The 15179-nt window shown below is 45.0% G+C and overlaps 1 protein-coding gene across 1 annotated transcript in view; it reads right to left on the reverse strand.

Moving 5' to 3' along the window:
• Positions 1-15179, reverse strand: part of MAN2A2 (mannosidase alpha class 2A member 2) — a 421122-nt gene that overhangs the window by 79063 nt on the left and 326880 nt on the right. Inside the window, exon 17 of the mRNA XM_068108861.2 lies at positions 2572-2705. Coding sequence (XP_067964962.2) covers positions 2572-2705 — 134 coding nt within the window. The remainder of the gene's footprint in view (positions 1-2571; positions 2706-15179) is intronic.

Raw genomic sequence — 15179 nt, forward strand, 5'->3', positions numbered from 1 at the left:
AAACATTTTGCTGCCATGGAGACATGTTGAATGGAGAAGGTGGATCAGACTCGGCAACAGTTGCTCGAGTGAGATGTGCATGGAAGAAGTTTCGGGAACTGAGTGGCGTGCTGATTAGGAGCGGAGTGTCGTTGAAGCTGAAGGGAAAGGTGTGTGCTGCATGTTTGAAAAGTGTTATGATTTATGGGAGCGAGACATGGGTAATGAACGTAGAGCAGCAACGAAGGCTGGAAAGGGTGGAAATGTGAATGGTTCGGTGGATGTGCGGAGTATCGTTAATACGATACCCCGCATAAAAGTGACAGGTTGAGAAAAATGATGGAAATTAATGTGGAAGGAAGTAGAGGACGGGGAAGACCGAGAAAGACGTGGCTAAAGATGGTGGAAGAAGAAACGCGGGCAAGGGGGTTAAACAAGGGGAGATGCAGAAAATAGGGCAAAATGGAGAAGATTGTCATGGGGCCCACAAGGCTAACCCCGACTCTCGCAGGGAAAAAGGCCTAAAAATGCCTGTTGTTACCCTGCGCTCGCAAAGCGAAAAGCGGGTTTAAGCATTCAGTTACGTACGTATGTACGTGTCTGCATTTCAGTAAAGTAAAGTGTGTGCCATGTCAGCATTTTAAAAATTCATTTTCTCCGCAACCGTTGGTCCGATTGACATGAAATTTTCAACATCGGAGCGCCTCCTCCTGTAGAATATCTTTGTGAATATTATGACGTCATACGTCAGGTGGTACAGGTGCCATCTTGGAAAAACGTTACACCTCTACATCTCCCAAACCACTCAATGGAAAAAATGGAAACATGGCTCATTGTCAAGTACTCAACATGGGGAATAAGATATGTTGATGGTGATGTCATCGGTGCCTTAATTATGACGTCATAATTCGATAAGTACAACGCTTTATTCATTCAGTATGAATTTCTTTCTCTCTGCAATTCTCGGTCTGATTGACACGAAATTTTCACCATAGCGCCTCCTCCTGTAGAATGTTTTAATGATTATTATGACGTCATAGGTCACGTGGTACAGGCGCCATCTTGGAAAAACTTCGCACCTCTATATCTCTGAAACCACTCGATGCAAAAGATTGAGACCTCGCTCATTGTCACCGACTCCCCATGGGGAACAAGATATGTTAATGATGATGTCATTGGTGCCTTCATTATGACATCATAATTCGACAAATACAGCCCTTATCTATCCGATCATTGTTAAAAAAAAAAATCAGCAACTGTTGGTCTAATGGACACGAAATTTTCACCATAGGAGCGCCTCCTCCTTTAGAATATTTTAATGATAATCATGACGTTATAGGTCATGTGTTACAGGTGCCATCTTGGAAAAAAAACACAAAAAAGGTTTTTTTTTTTGTTTGTTTTGTATACAGAGTCGAGGCTCGTGAAAGAGCTAACATTTATCAAACAAACAAGCAAACAAAGTATATAAAAAGGGGAGCGGTCGATAAGATGGGGAGAGAAGGGGAGGAAGCACACAAACACAACATTTGAGAGCGGGGACATCGGGAGATGTGTGGGAGGGAGAGGGCCTGGGAGGAGGCAGGATAGGTATAAAACGCAAGGACACCAAGGACTTCCAGGAAGGAAGACAAAAGTCACCTCAAAAAAGTGGATTTGGGGTGAAATTAGCGGGGGTAGAAAAGATCAAGGTTTTGGATTGGGGAAGATAAGAGATGGTGGTGAACAGCCGTTTTAAAGACCTGGAGGGAGGAGTGGGATTGAAGAGAGTGAGGGAGTTTGTTCCAGTGGCGGGGGAAAAGAGGAATGAAGGAGTGAAGGTGAGCAGAGAGTCTTGATTTTGGCAGTTTAACCATAAGAGGGTTGCAGGCAGATCGTGTGCGACCTGCAGGAATATTTGGGGGACAGAGCCCAGAGAGAGCTGGGGGAGCAAGGCCGGAGAGGAGTCGGTAGAAGACGGAAAGACCACCAACCTGCCTGCGATGAGTAAGTGAAAGGCCCTCGGACCTTTCGTTGCACCTCTATATCTCCAAAACCACTCTATGGAAAAAATTGAAACGTGGCTCATTGTAAATAACTCCATATGGGGAATAGGTGTTGTTAACGATGACGTCATTGGTGCCATAATTATGACGTCATAATTTGACAGGGACAACGCTTCATCTGATCAGTTTGAAATTTATTGAGCATGATCTATGCAACAATTATTTAGAGAATATAAATTTATGATGTCATCACTCACGTAGTCTGGCAGCCATATTGGATCAAAAAAAAAGAAACGTTCAAAAACAGAAGAGTTGGGTCACACCAAGTTGACTGCCCAGGGTAAGTATTCTCTGAATACCATCTAGTTGTTGTTGAATTTCGACAGGGACAACACTTGGTCTTATCAGTTTGAAATTTCTTGAGCGTGAGCTTCGCAACAATTGTATTAGAGAATATAAATTTATGATGTAATTGCTCACGTGGTCTAGCAGCCATATTGGATCAAAGAAAAGAACCCTTCAAAAACAGAAAAGATGGCTTGAACCAAGTTGACTGCGCAGGGTAAGTATTCGATGAATATCATCTCGATCAGAATGTAATAGTTACCTGGAAACCATTGAGGTCAGTGAAGAAAATCCCTTTGTTATCTAAATCGCTTGTTGTCCTCATCACCAACTCCCTGTTATGTTCCTTCCGTATATCAACGATATTGGAAATCTCCAAAGAAAGGCCCTCAACACCTGAATGCACAACAAAACAGAAGCCACAATTTAAATCTGACCTTGTTATGCCTGTTTGCATTTTGTCCAAAGATAATTGTAAAACCTTTTCTCATGTGAAATTATAAATTATAGTAAAAAATAAATGAAGGCATATGAATCAGAAAGGCTGTCTATGCTACCATATGAAAATGACCTGACAGCATAGGTTTGCATCAAGCATCTACAACCCCACTGCTCACCCCGACCCAACAGTATCTCAGGCTCATGGAAGAACAGGATGAAGACATTAGATATGATGAAGAAACAACCACCCCCTTCACACCATACCCGCCCCGACTCCTTTTTCCATGTTGCAATATGTATACAAGGGTGTCCATATAGTCCTTGTGCAACTTTGACTTTTTATAACTTTTGATTTACACATGATTGAAACAAACTGTTAATGGCATATGAAAGTTTTCAACAATTTTTGTGAGTGTTAATGAATTATTATTATATAGCGTTAAGGATCGTGAGAGAGATACAACACAGAACGGATCAGGCCATAACATAAGTTTCGGAACAACAGAAAGAGAAGGTGGAAGTGCCAACAGCAAGGCCGAGGGAAAAATAAACTGACATGGACAACAAGGGATGAGCGGGTAAGGTTGAGGGATAGGGACGAATGCAGGGGGTGGATAAGATGGATATAGAAGAAAAGTTTGTGAGGGTTGTCTTCAAGACCTGGAGAGAAGAATGAGACAAAAGAGAATGTGGAAGTTTGTTCCACATGCGGAGGGGGAAAAAAAGGAACAAATTAGCCGAAGTGAGCAGTGAGCACTGATCCTGGATTTTGGGAGTTTCACGGGGAGGGGGTTGCTCGTGGACGGCGTGCACCATGCAGATACCTCGGGGGAACAAAGCACTGAAAGGGCAGAGGGGGACAGACCAGAAATGAGGTGTGTCGGCGATGGCAAGGTGATGGCAAGGTGATCGGCGTTCAGCTTCATCGTGAGAGATTCCGTTGGTCTTGAAGGCTTTGGTTTCCAGAGTATAAAGCTGAGCAAGGTCCGAGGCAGGGGTCCCAGCCTAAAGGGGAGAGCATTATTCCATCCAACAGAGGAAGAAAGCTTTGTTGGTGAATAGGAGTTCAGGTGTACCAAGGAAGGACTTTGCACGATGGAGGATGCCCACTCGGCGACTGACTTTGGAGGTAAACTTTGAAATGTGGTTTTCCCAAGAAAGATTGTGACTGAGAGCAAGACCCAAGAGTTTCAGTGACTGAAAATCTTTCAGAGGGTTTCGAAGAAAGTTGATGGGAGGGTTTGCTGTCTGATCCTTTAAAAGAGAAAGAGAAAGAGGGGGGGGGGGGGAGGGAGAGGGAGGAAAGGAGAGAGGGTGAGAGAGGGAGAGGGATAGGGGGGGGGATAGGGGGAGAGAGGGAGACAGAGGGAGAGAGAGGGAGAGGGTGAGAGAGGGAGAGGGATAGGGGGAGGGATAGGGGGAGAGAGGGAGAGAGAGGGAGAGAAGGAGAGGGAGAGAGAGGGAGAAGGAGAGGGAAAGAGAGAGAGAGAGGGAGGGAGAGGGAGAGAGTGAGTGTGTGTGATGAAATAAAGGCGAAGATCCGTTGTAATTCCCTCTCTAGCGGTAAGACGTGCCTATAAGAAGGTTGGCTTGAGTGTGAGGTGATTGCCTTTTACTTTTGACTGAATTTGAGCTGATAAGTTTAAATGATGCATCTTTTATGGCTTGCTTTACACAGGGCATATTCTATGAACGCATTCTAAATATGATTACCCTGCGCTCGCGAAGTGAAAAGCGGGGTTACGCATGTACGTACGTACGTACATGTGTGCCGTGTCTGCATTTTAAAAATTCATTTTCTCGGCAACCGTTGGTCCGATTGACATGAAATTTTCACCATAGGAGGGCCTCGGTGTGCGCGAGTACGGAATGGGGAGCGAGGTGTAATCAGACGACTCAGGCATCGACAGCGACCGGGGTAGTGGTCACTGGGACGGGATAGGGGATGCGAGCCCCAAATAAGTGGTGCACCGTGGGGACCTGAAGCGTTCGGCTCTGCGTCGGTCCCGGAAGGGCCGTATTCGTACCTCCGGCATCCGCACGGTGTCGCTAGTGCCGTACGATGGCAAGAGCGATCTGCGGGCATATTTGGCCCAGTTCGACCATGTGTGTAGAGGTAAAGGTTGGGGACCGGACGAAGGTGGGATACACCTTGTGGCAGCACTGTGCAGCGCGGCGGTGGAGGTCTTGACTGCTCTACCACCGGGTGCTATCACCCTGTCAGATCTCCGTTCGGCCCTAATAAATTGATTTGGTGTGGAACAACAGAGCGAGCTTGTTAAAGCTCAACTCACGGTTCGAAAACGAAAACCCCAAGAGACCATAGGGGAGTTGGTTTACGACATTCGCCGCGCAGTGGGGATAGCGCATGCGGACATGGCAGCGGCCTCCCAGGAAAGCTTGGTGCTGGACCACTTTATACAGGCCTTCCTGGACCCTGAGCATCGACAACAGCTGGCCATGTGGCGGCCGCAAACCCTCAAAATTCCGGCAATATGCGAACAGTATAAGGTTGTGGGTGTGAAGATGTTAGGTAGCTTCTCAACGCATTATGAGGGACATATTTAGTTTAAATTGTCGCACACATTGCGGTTCGAGTTTAAAATGTTAGGGGAATCACATCTATGTGTCACACTAATGGTAATGTTAAATGAATGTCCAACTCCCCCAGTCGCTCCTCATGTGGACGACTCGGGTTGAGTCTGGGTGAGAGGAGGGGGGCAGTGTTACAGTTTTGCAATAAAGGACACCCCACCTCTAGTTAATTACACGACAACATGTAGCCTGCATTAGTCAGTTATTTCTTATTAAATGTAAAGATAAGCTCCCTTCCCATGGTGTAGTAATTAATGCAGATATGCATTGAGTTTAGGCAGGATTTCAAACCTCTGTGTCGTTGAACGAAGACGTTGGTTCATGTGCAGGGAGGCGTGGCTAAAAGAACAGTCCACGTGACCAACAAGCGACCAATGATAGGTCGTGGACACGTAACCAGCAGGCGGCCAATGATAGGTGATGGACACGTCACCAGCAAGCGACCAATGGTAGGTTGCGGAACCTTCCCGGAGGGGGTAGGGCTGAACGACCGCACGTCACCAACCTCAGCCAATGGGAGGCCGTGGAACATTCTAGAAGAGGTTTCCACCCGATAAAACCCGTGCCCATCGCACTGCGGGCTCTCTCTCGTCGTTGGTCCTTAAAGCTGGCTGTCCTACATGCTGGTTCGTCCATGCTGCGCTTCTCCTTCGTTCCCCGTACTGGTTCTTCATCCAAGCTGGGTCGTCATCCGTGCTGAATCGTTCCTCGAGTTGGATCGCTGTCCGTGCTGACTTTGAAGCGGTGGTTCGTCCTTCGGACCTTCCTTCAACCTGCGCATCCTGATCGGCCCGTGCGCTGCGCGCGGGAGCTGGTGGACCCAAGTAAGCGTCAGCACGTCTCTCGGTACGAGCTAACCGGTGTGATTCATTCCCTGTGTGAGTGAGCAAGGCGCTTCTGTTGGGATTAGGATAGGTAAGGATTGTTAAGTCTCCTTCTCATCCTTTTTTTTCTGTGCCATTGCAAATAAAAGGCGTGCACATTTCGTTTCCTTTCAACCTGCTCATGTACGTCCTTTTGTCCATTGGCCCAGAATCGTTCAAACCGAATTTGACTGCTCAATTAAGTCCGTAGATTATGCAGTATAAAAACGCGATTTACACTGTGCAACCGCTCGGCGCACTCGATTGCAATAAGGTGTGGAATCACGAGAGGGTTCAATTCCTGGTCTTCCCGGCCACGCGGTTTCGAAGGTATTCGGGTCGTGACCGATAACCTTTCACCCGTGGTCGGAAGATTGGCAATTGAAGTTGCTAGGCGACCCACCGACCGCGAGCTTCGTCGTGGCCGAAGGCCCATGGAACCGGTGTCTGTGGGGAAACTGGGTCTTAACCCCACCCTTAGAACGTCGACAGGCCAGGGATCCGCAACAATACTTTATAGACATATTCACATTCTAATTGTACATAATTTATGGATGGATTCACATTCTAATTGTACATACTTTCTAGATATATTCACATTCTAATTGTACATACTTTATAGACGTTCACATTCCAATTGTACATACTTTATAGATGGATTCACATTCTAATTGTACTTACTTTATAGATATATTCACATTCTAATGGCACATACTTTATAGGTATATTCACATTCTAATTGCACATACTTTATAGATGTATTCACATTCTAATTGCACATACTTTATAGATGTATTCACATTCTAATTGTACATATTTTACAGATATATTCACATTCTAATTGTACATATTTTATCTATATAGTCACATTCTAATTGTACATACTTTATAGACATATTCACATTCCAATTGTACATACTTTATGGATGGATTCACATTCTAATTGTACTTACTTTATAGATATATTCACATTATAATTGCACATACTTTATAGGTATATTCACATTGTAATTGCACATACTTTATAGATGTATTCACATTCTAATTGTACATACTTTATCGATATATTCACATTCTAATTGTACATACTTTATAGGTATATTCACATTCTAATTGTACATACTTTATCGATATATTCACACTCTAATTGTACATACTTTACCGATATATTCACATTCTAATGGCACATACTTTATAGGTATATTCACATTCTAATTGTACATACTTTATCGATATAGTCACATTCTAATTGTACATACTTTATCGATATATTCACATTCTAATGGTACATACTTTACAGATATATTCACATTCTAAATGTACATACTTTATCGATATATTCACATTCTAATGGTACATACTTTATAGATATATTCACATTCAAATTGTACATACTTCATAGATATATTCACATTCTAATAGTACATACTTTATAGATATATTCACATTCTAATTGTACATACTTTATCGATATATTCACATTCTAATGGTTCCTACTTTATAGATATATTCACATTATAATAGTACATACTTTATAGATGGATTCACATTCTAATTGTACATACTTTATCGATATATTCACATTCTAATGGTACATACTTTATAGATATATTCACATTCTAATTGTACATACTTTATAGATGGATTCACATTCTAATTGTACATACTTTATAGATATATTCACATTCTAATGGTACATACTTTATAGATGTATTCACATTCTAATTGTACATATTTTACAGATATATTCACATTCTAATTGTGCATATTTTACAGATACATTCACATTCTAATTGTACATATTTTACAGATATATTCACATTCTAATTGTACATATTTTACAGATATAATCACATTCTAATTGTACATACTTTATAGATGTATTCACATTCTAATTGTACATACTTTATCGATATATTCACATTCTAATGGTACATACTTTATGGATATATTCACATTCTAATTGTACATATTGTGCAGATATATTCACATTCTAATTGTACATACTTTATAGGTATATTCACATTCTAATTCTACATACTTTATCGATATATTCACATTCTAATTGTACATATTTTACAGATATATTCACATTCTAATTGTACATATTTTACAGATATATTCACATTCTAATTGTACATACTTTATCGATATATTCACATTCTAATTGTACATACTTTGTCGATATATTCACATTCTAATGGTACATACTTTATAGATATATTCACATTCTAATTGTACATACTTTATAGATGTATTCACATTCTAATTGTACATATTTTACAGATATATTCACATTCTAATTGTATATACTTTATCGGTATATTCACATTCTAATTGTACATACTTTATCGGTATATTCACATTCTAATTGTACATACTTTATCGGTATAATAATAATAATAATGCATTTATTTTATATAGCGCTTTTCAGGAAGCCCAAAGACGCTTTGACAGAGTGCAAAACATAATGCATAGCAAAACATAAAAACAATTGCAAAAAAAGAAGAATCAATAGGGAAATATTCAAAGCACAAAGGAGGGAGAAGGAGAGGAGATAGTCAGGGGTTAGATGCTGTGGGTTAAATGTTGAATGCAGTGTTGAACAGGTGGGTCTTGAGTGATGTTTTGAATGTGGTGAGTGAGGAGGAGTCTCTGATGGTGTGAGGTAGTGAGTTCCAGAGGGTGGGAGCAGCGATGGAGAAGGCCCTGTCCCCCCAGGATCTAAATTTGGTCCGGATGGGGGGGGGGGGGTCAGGAGGTTGGTACCAGCAGAGCGGAGGTTGCGGGTGGGAGTGTGTCTGGAGAGGAGGTCAGCCAGGTAGGATGGGGCCAGGTTATGGAGGGCTTTGTAGGTCAAGAGGAGGATTTTGTACTGGATTCTCTGGGAGATGGGGAGCCAGTGAAGCTTGTAAAGGACGGGGGTGATGTGGTCACGGGTCCGGGAATGGGTGAGTAGACGGGCAGCGGAGTTCTGAATGTATTGGAGTTTATTGGTGATTGTTGAGGGTGAACCATAAAGGAGGCTATTGCAGTAGTCCAGACGGGAAGTGATGAAGGCGTGGATGAGGGTTTCTGCAGCCAAGGAGGAGAGGGATGGACGGAGACGGGCGATGTTTTTCAGGTGAAAGAAGGCTGTCTTTGTGATCTGTTTAGTGTATTTGTCGAAGGAGAGGGTTTGGTCAAAGATGATGCCAAGATTCCGGATGTGAGGGGAGGTGGATACTGGGAAACCGTCGATGTTGAGGGCAAAGTTATGGGTGGACTTGGTGAGCGTTTTTGGGCCAATGATGATTATTTCAGATTTATCACAGTTAAGTTTGAGGAAGTTGATTTGAAGCCAGGATTTTATTTCAGTGATGCAGTTTGTCAGGATAGAGTGGGTGGCGGTGGAGATGGACTTGGTGGAGATGAAAAGCTGGATGTCATCGGCGAAGCAGTGGAATTGGAGACCATGACGGCGGATTAAGTGACCGAGGGGGGACAGGTAAAGGATGAAGAGGAGGGGGCCAAGAACTGAACCTTGGGGGACACCTTGGGGGAGGGGAGCAGTGGGGGATTTGCAGTTATTGATGGAGATGAACTGACGTCTGTCAGAGAGGTATGATTTAATCCAAGAGAGGGCAGTGCCGGTAATGTTAAAGGTGGTTTCAAGTCGGGTGAGGAGGATGGTGTGATCGATGGTGTCAAAGGCGGCGCTGAGGTCGAGGAGGATGAGAATGTTGAGGTTGCCAGCATCAGAGGAGAGGAGAAGGTCGTTGGTGATTTTGAGGAGAGCAATTTCAGTACTGTGGTTGGAGCGGAATCCGGATTGGAATGTTTCATACAGGTTATTGGCAGAGAGGTGATGTTTGAGTTGAGTGGCTACAGCGCGTTCCAAAACCTTTGACAGAAAGGGTAGGTTGGAGATGGGTCTGAAGTTATTTAGGGTGTCAGGGTTTAGTCCAGGTTTTTTCAGAATGGGGGTAACAGCAGCAATTTTGAGGGATGGTGGGACGATGCCTGTAGACAGGGAGGAGTTTATTGTTGCAATGATAAGTGGAGAGAGAGCAGGAAGGGAGGCCTTGACAAAGCTGGAGGGGCTGGGGTCAAGAGTGCAGGTGGCAGTTTTCATTCCGATGAGGAGTTCAGAGAGGTCAGTAGGGGAGACTGGGGAGAATTGAGACAGGGGATGGCAGGATAAGGGGGGGCAGGTGGTTTGAGGGGGAGCGGGTGCGGCGGTGGTCAAGCTGTTGTAGATGTTTTCAATTTTGCGTCGGAAGAATGAAAGGAAGGAGATGCAGTTGTCTATTGTGAATGACTGGGTGGTGGTGTTCAGGGGGCTGAGGAGTTTGTTTATTGTAGAGAAGAGTGCTTTTGGGTTTCCGGAGCCAGAGTGGATATTTTGAGAGTAGTAGGCGGAGCGGGCGCAGGAGAGGGCATCTTTATAGTGTTGTATGTGGTCCTTGTAGGCCTGGGAGTGAACTGTGAGACCTGTTTTATTGCGGAGTCCTTCAAGTTGGCGAGCACGAGTTTTCATCAGGCGGAGTTCAGGGGTAAACCAGGGAGCAGAATGGGTGAAAGAAACTGTTTTGGTTTTTATAGGCGCAAGTTGGTCAAGGCAGGAGGAGAGAGTGTGGTTGTAGTAGTCAGTGAGGTCAGAAGGGGTGTGGAGGTCAACGAAGGGAGAAGTGGACATTTTTTCAGAGAGGGTCGATGAGAATGAGGTAGGTGAAAGAGCGTTTAGCTTACGGAAGTTGATAGTGCGATAATGCCTTGGTGCTGGGGTGGGGATGTTGATGGTCAGAGTGATGGCTAGGTGGTCAGAGAGAGTGAGGTCGGAGCCAGAGAGATGGTGCAAAATTAGTCCAGTAGAGCAGACAAGGTCCAAAATGTGACCACGGTTATGGGTAGGAAAGTTGACATGTTGAGTGAGGTTAAAGCAGGTGAGTAAATCAGTGAAGTCAGTGGTTAGCGTGGAGTCAGTGGAGTCCATGTGGATATTGAAATCACCAAGGAGGAGGATTGAGGGGGAGAGGGAACATAGCTGGGTCAGAAAGTAGGAGAAGTCAGACAGGAATGATGGGTGTGGTTTGGGAGGGCGGTAGACAACAGCCATGACTGACTGTCAGATTTTTCACATTTCACATTTCACATTTCACATATATTCACATTCTAATTGTACATACTTTATCGGTATATTCACATTCTAATTGCACATACTACTGTGTTCAAAAAGTATCCGACCTTTATTTTTCGTGCGTAAAAAAAAGAAACTAGGGAGGCGTTGATTGGTGCACGTATGTAGGCGATCCTAATGCACACGCGTGAATTTTTTCCCGCCTGCAGAAGCTGTCATTCGACGGCAGACCGCTGATGAGTGAGGACATGTAAGTGAGCGCCGTCGGATTTTCGTTTTTGACAAAATGACGGAAAAACTTGAACAACGCTACTGCATCAAATTTTGTGTAAAGCTTGGCGATTCCCAAGTGGAAACGATCCGCAAGATTCAACACCGTTCATTCCATTATGAAGGAGGATTTGGGCTTCAGGAGAATTTCAGCGAAATTCGTACCAAAGCTGCTAACGACTGAGCAGAAGCAACTCCGTTTGGAGATCGCACAGGACATGCTGGAGACTGTGAACAGCGATCCCAGCTTCCTCAACACAGTGTTCACTGGCGATGAGTCCTGGGTTTATGGGTACGACCCAGAAACCAAGTTGCAGTCATCACAATGGAAGCATCCAACATCCCCGAGGCCAAAAACACAAAATTTGATGCAGTAGCGTTGTTCAAGTTTTTCCGTCATTTTGTCAAAAACGAAAATTTTTACATCAAGATACCTACACGACATTCACAGCATATTACCTACACATTCTTCCTGGACTAAAGTAATCACTGCCTACCTCCTACAAACGTAACAACACTTTATAGATGTACTTGTCGATGTACATATATATCGTACATACAGTATATACATCTATATATCGACCACACGAAGAGCAACTCGGAGGGAAGAGTTTTTTGGAGCTGTTTTCGGATGACGTGCTGATGTCCTTGGACTTCGCGCCAGGCTCTGGACCGACGTGTGTGATATTCAGCAGCATAGATTCAACGAAAAGCCCGACCGAATATCGTCGCTTCGTGGCTGCTTTCCGCCACCGAAATCCAGCGCGGCTTGGGCGATTCTGCACCTGTTTGGAGAACACCCAGGGAGGCCTTCATCGGGGCCAAGCGAGCAAGAGCATGTCAGGACCTGGTTCGCGCCATTGACCGAGTGGTTCGCACCAACCGGAGCTGTTTTCGGATGACGTGCTGATGTCCTTGAATGTCCGGGTCGACGTGCATCGAAATCCTTTCCAAAGGTGTGGTGCTGACCGGGCCGCCGTGGTGCTGACCGGGCAAATGTGGCGTGGTGCTGACCGGGCTAACCCTAACCCTAACCCTAACCCCCCTCCCCCCCAGAATTTCCATGCTTTAAACGTTTCCCAGTGTGTACCCTGGATTAGAATAGGTACACCGTATCCCTGCGTGTCGTAAGAGACGACTAAGAGGGTTGGCGTCAGGAAGGGCATCCGGCCATAAAAACATTGCCTCAAAAAGAGAACCATGACAATCACAACTACATATGGGCAGTGTACAGCCCGAAGTGGAGATCGGTTTCTGAGGTTTGGGACATGGATGTGGGGACAATGACAGGGAGATCAGGAGAAGTGGTGGAAGTATTGGTCAGAAGAACTGTGGACATATGTTGTGTGCAAGAGACAAGATGGAAGGGAAGTGGTGTGAGAATGGTGAAGGGTAGGCAGGGACAGAAATACAAGTTTGTGCGGCAAGGGTGCCCGGAGGGCGTGAATGGTGTTGGTGTCCTGTTTTCTGAGGAGTTTGTAGACAGTGTGGTGAGTGTGACTAGAGTGAGTGATAGGTTGATGATGGTGAAAATGATGATTGGAAAGCTCTTGGTGAACGTCATCTCGGGATATGCTCCGCAGGTTGGTCGAAGCGATGAAGCGAAGTACAAGTTCTGGTGTGCGATAGAGAAGCTGATGGAAAACGTGAAAGATGAGGAAGTTGTTGTGGTGGGAGGAGACGTGAATGGACATGTGGGAAGGAGTATGGATGGTTTTGAGGGAGTTCATGGGGGTTATGGCTATGGTGTGAGAAATGGAGAAGGTGAAAGGATTTTGGAGTTTGCTGATGGAGCTGATTTGTTGATTTGTAATACTCAGTTCCAGAAAGAGGATAATAAGCTTGTTACATACACGTCAGGTGGGCCGACGACAACCGTTGACGACCTGATGGTGCGTAGGCGAGATAGGGGGCACCTCCGGGACACAAAGGTGATCCTGGGGGAGGAGGCTGTTTCACGGCACCACATGGTTGTCTGCGACATAAGGGTGAAAGGTGCGAGGAGAGCTCGGCGGGTGAAGTACCAACCGAGAATGAAGGTGTGGAGGTTGAAAGAGGTGACAGTAAGGGAGGCATTATAAGAGAGGCTGAGAAGGGTAGAGGATGATGTGGTTGAGCTTGAAAGTGGTTGGATGTCAATGAAAGCTAGTCTGTTGGGAGCCGTTGGTGAGGTATGTGGATGGACAAAAGGACCACCGAGGCACTCGGAAACATTGTGGTGGGATGTTGAAGTTGGAAAGAGGATTGACGAGAAGAGGAAGAAGTTCAAGGAGTGGCAGAAGGCGAAGGGTACGGGAGCAGAAACAGCAGAGCATGAAAGTTATAAGGCAGCCAGGAAGGCTGCAAAGAAAGAGGTAGCAAAGGCGCAGGAGGCATGTAGGAAAATGTTCGGAGAACGCTTGGATTCGGAAGAGGGTCAGAAAGCAGTATTCAGGATTGCAAAGCACATAGCGAAAGAGAGGTGTGACGTGATGGGGGTGAGTTGCTTGAAGGATGAAGTGGGAGAAATCGTTGTCGACCCAGATGGAATTAAAGGAAGATGGAAAAGATATATGGAAATGCTGTTGAATACAGAGAATGAATGGGATGGCAACATAGAGAGTAACCCAGTTTTAGGACCGGCAGAGAAGATAACTGAGAAGGAAGTTGAGGAAGCGATAAAAGCAATGAAGAGTGGAAAAGCGGGAGGGCCGACGGGAGTTGTGGGAGATATGTTGAAGGCAGCAGGAAGTTGGGGAGTGAAGAGAATGACAGAGATCTGTAATCTGGTGGTGAAAGAAGGCCGCATTCCAGTGGATTGGGAACTGAGTACCCTCGTCCATCGATACAAGGGGAAAGGTGACCCTCTGGAGTGTGGCTCGTACCGAGCGATAAAGTTATTGGAGCATGGAATGAAGGTATTGGAAAGGGTGTTGGAGAGGAGGATAAGGAAGAAAGTGAAGATCGACGAAATGCAGTTTGGATTTATGCCAGGAAGAGGAACGACAGATGCGCTTTTCATTGTGAGGCAGTTGTAGGAGAAGTACATGGAGAAGAGGAAGAAGTTGTTTTTTGGGTTTGTTGATCTGGAGAAAGCATTCGATAGGGTTCCACGCAAAGTATTGACATGGGCATTGAGGAAGTTAGGAGTGGAGGAATGGTTGATCAGAGTAGTGATGGCAATGTACAAAAGAGCGCGCACAGCTGTAAGGACGAAGGACGGGAACAGTGGTGAGTTTGAGGTGAAGGTGGGAGTGCAGCGGGGTCGGTACTAAGTCCACTACTATTTGTAGCTGTGATGGAGGTGCTGGCTCAGAACGTAAAGGAGGGTTTACCGTGGGAGTTGTTGTCTGCAGATGATCTGATGTTGATTGCGGAAAGTATGGATGGACTGAAGGAAAAGATGAACAAGTGGAAGGAATGTATGGAGACAAAAGGTCTGAAGGTGAATATCGGAAAGACAAAGGTGATGGCAAGTGGTAAAGCATGTGGTGAGGTGGAAAGAACTGGGAAGTGGCCGTGTGCTGTGTGCAGGAAGGGTGTCGGAGTGAACTCCATTCAATGTATTAATGTGCGCTGAGTGGGTTCATCAAAAATGTAGTG

This window comes from Myxine glutinosa, chromosome 2 (assembly GCF_964187855.1).
Source record: "Myxine glutinosa chromosome 2, kmMyxGlut1.1, whole genome shotgun sequence".
Lineage (NCBI taxonomy): Eukaryota > Metazoa > Chordata > Myxini > Myxiniformes > Myxinidae > Myxine > Myxine glutinosa.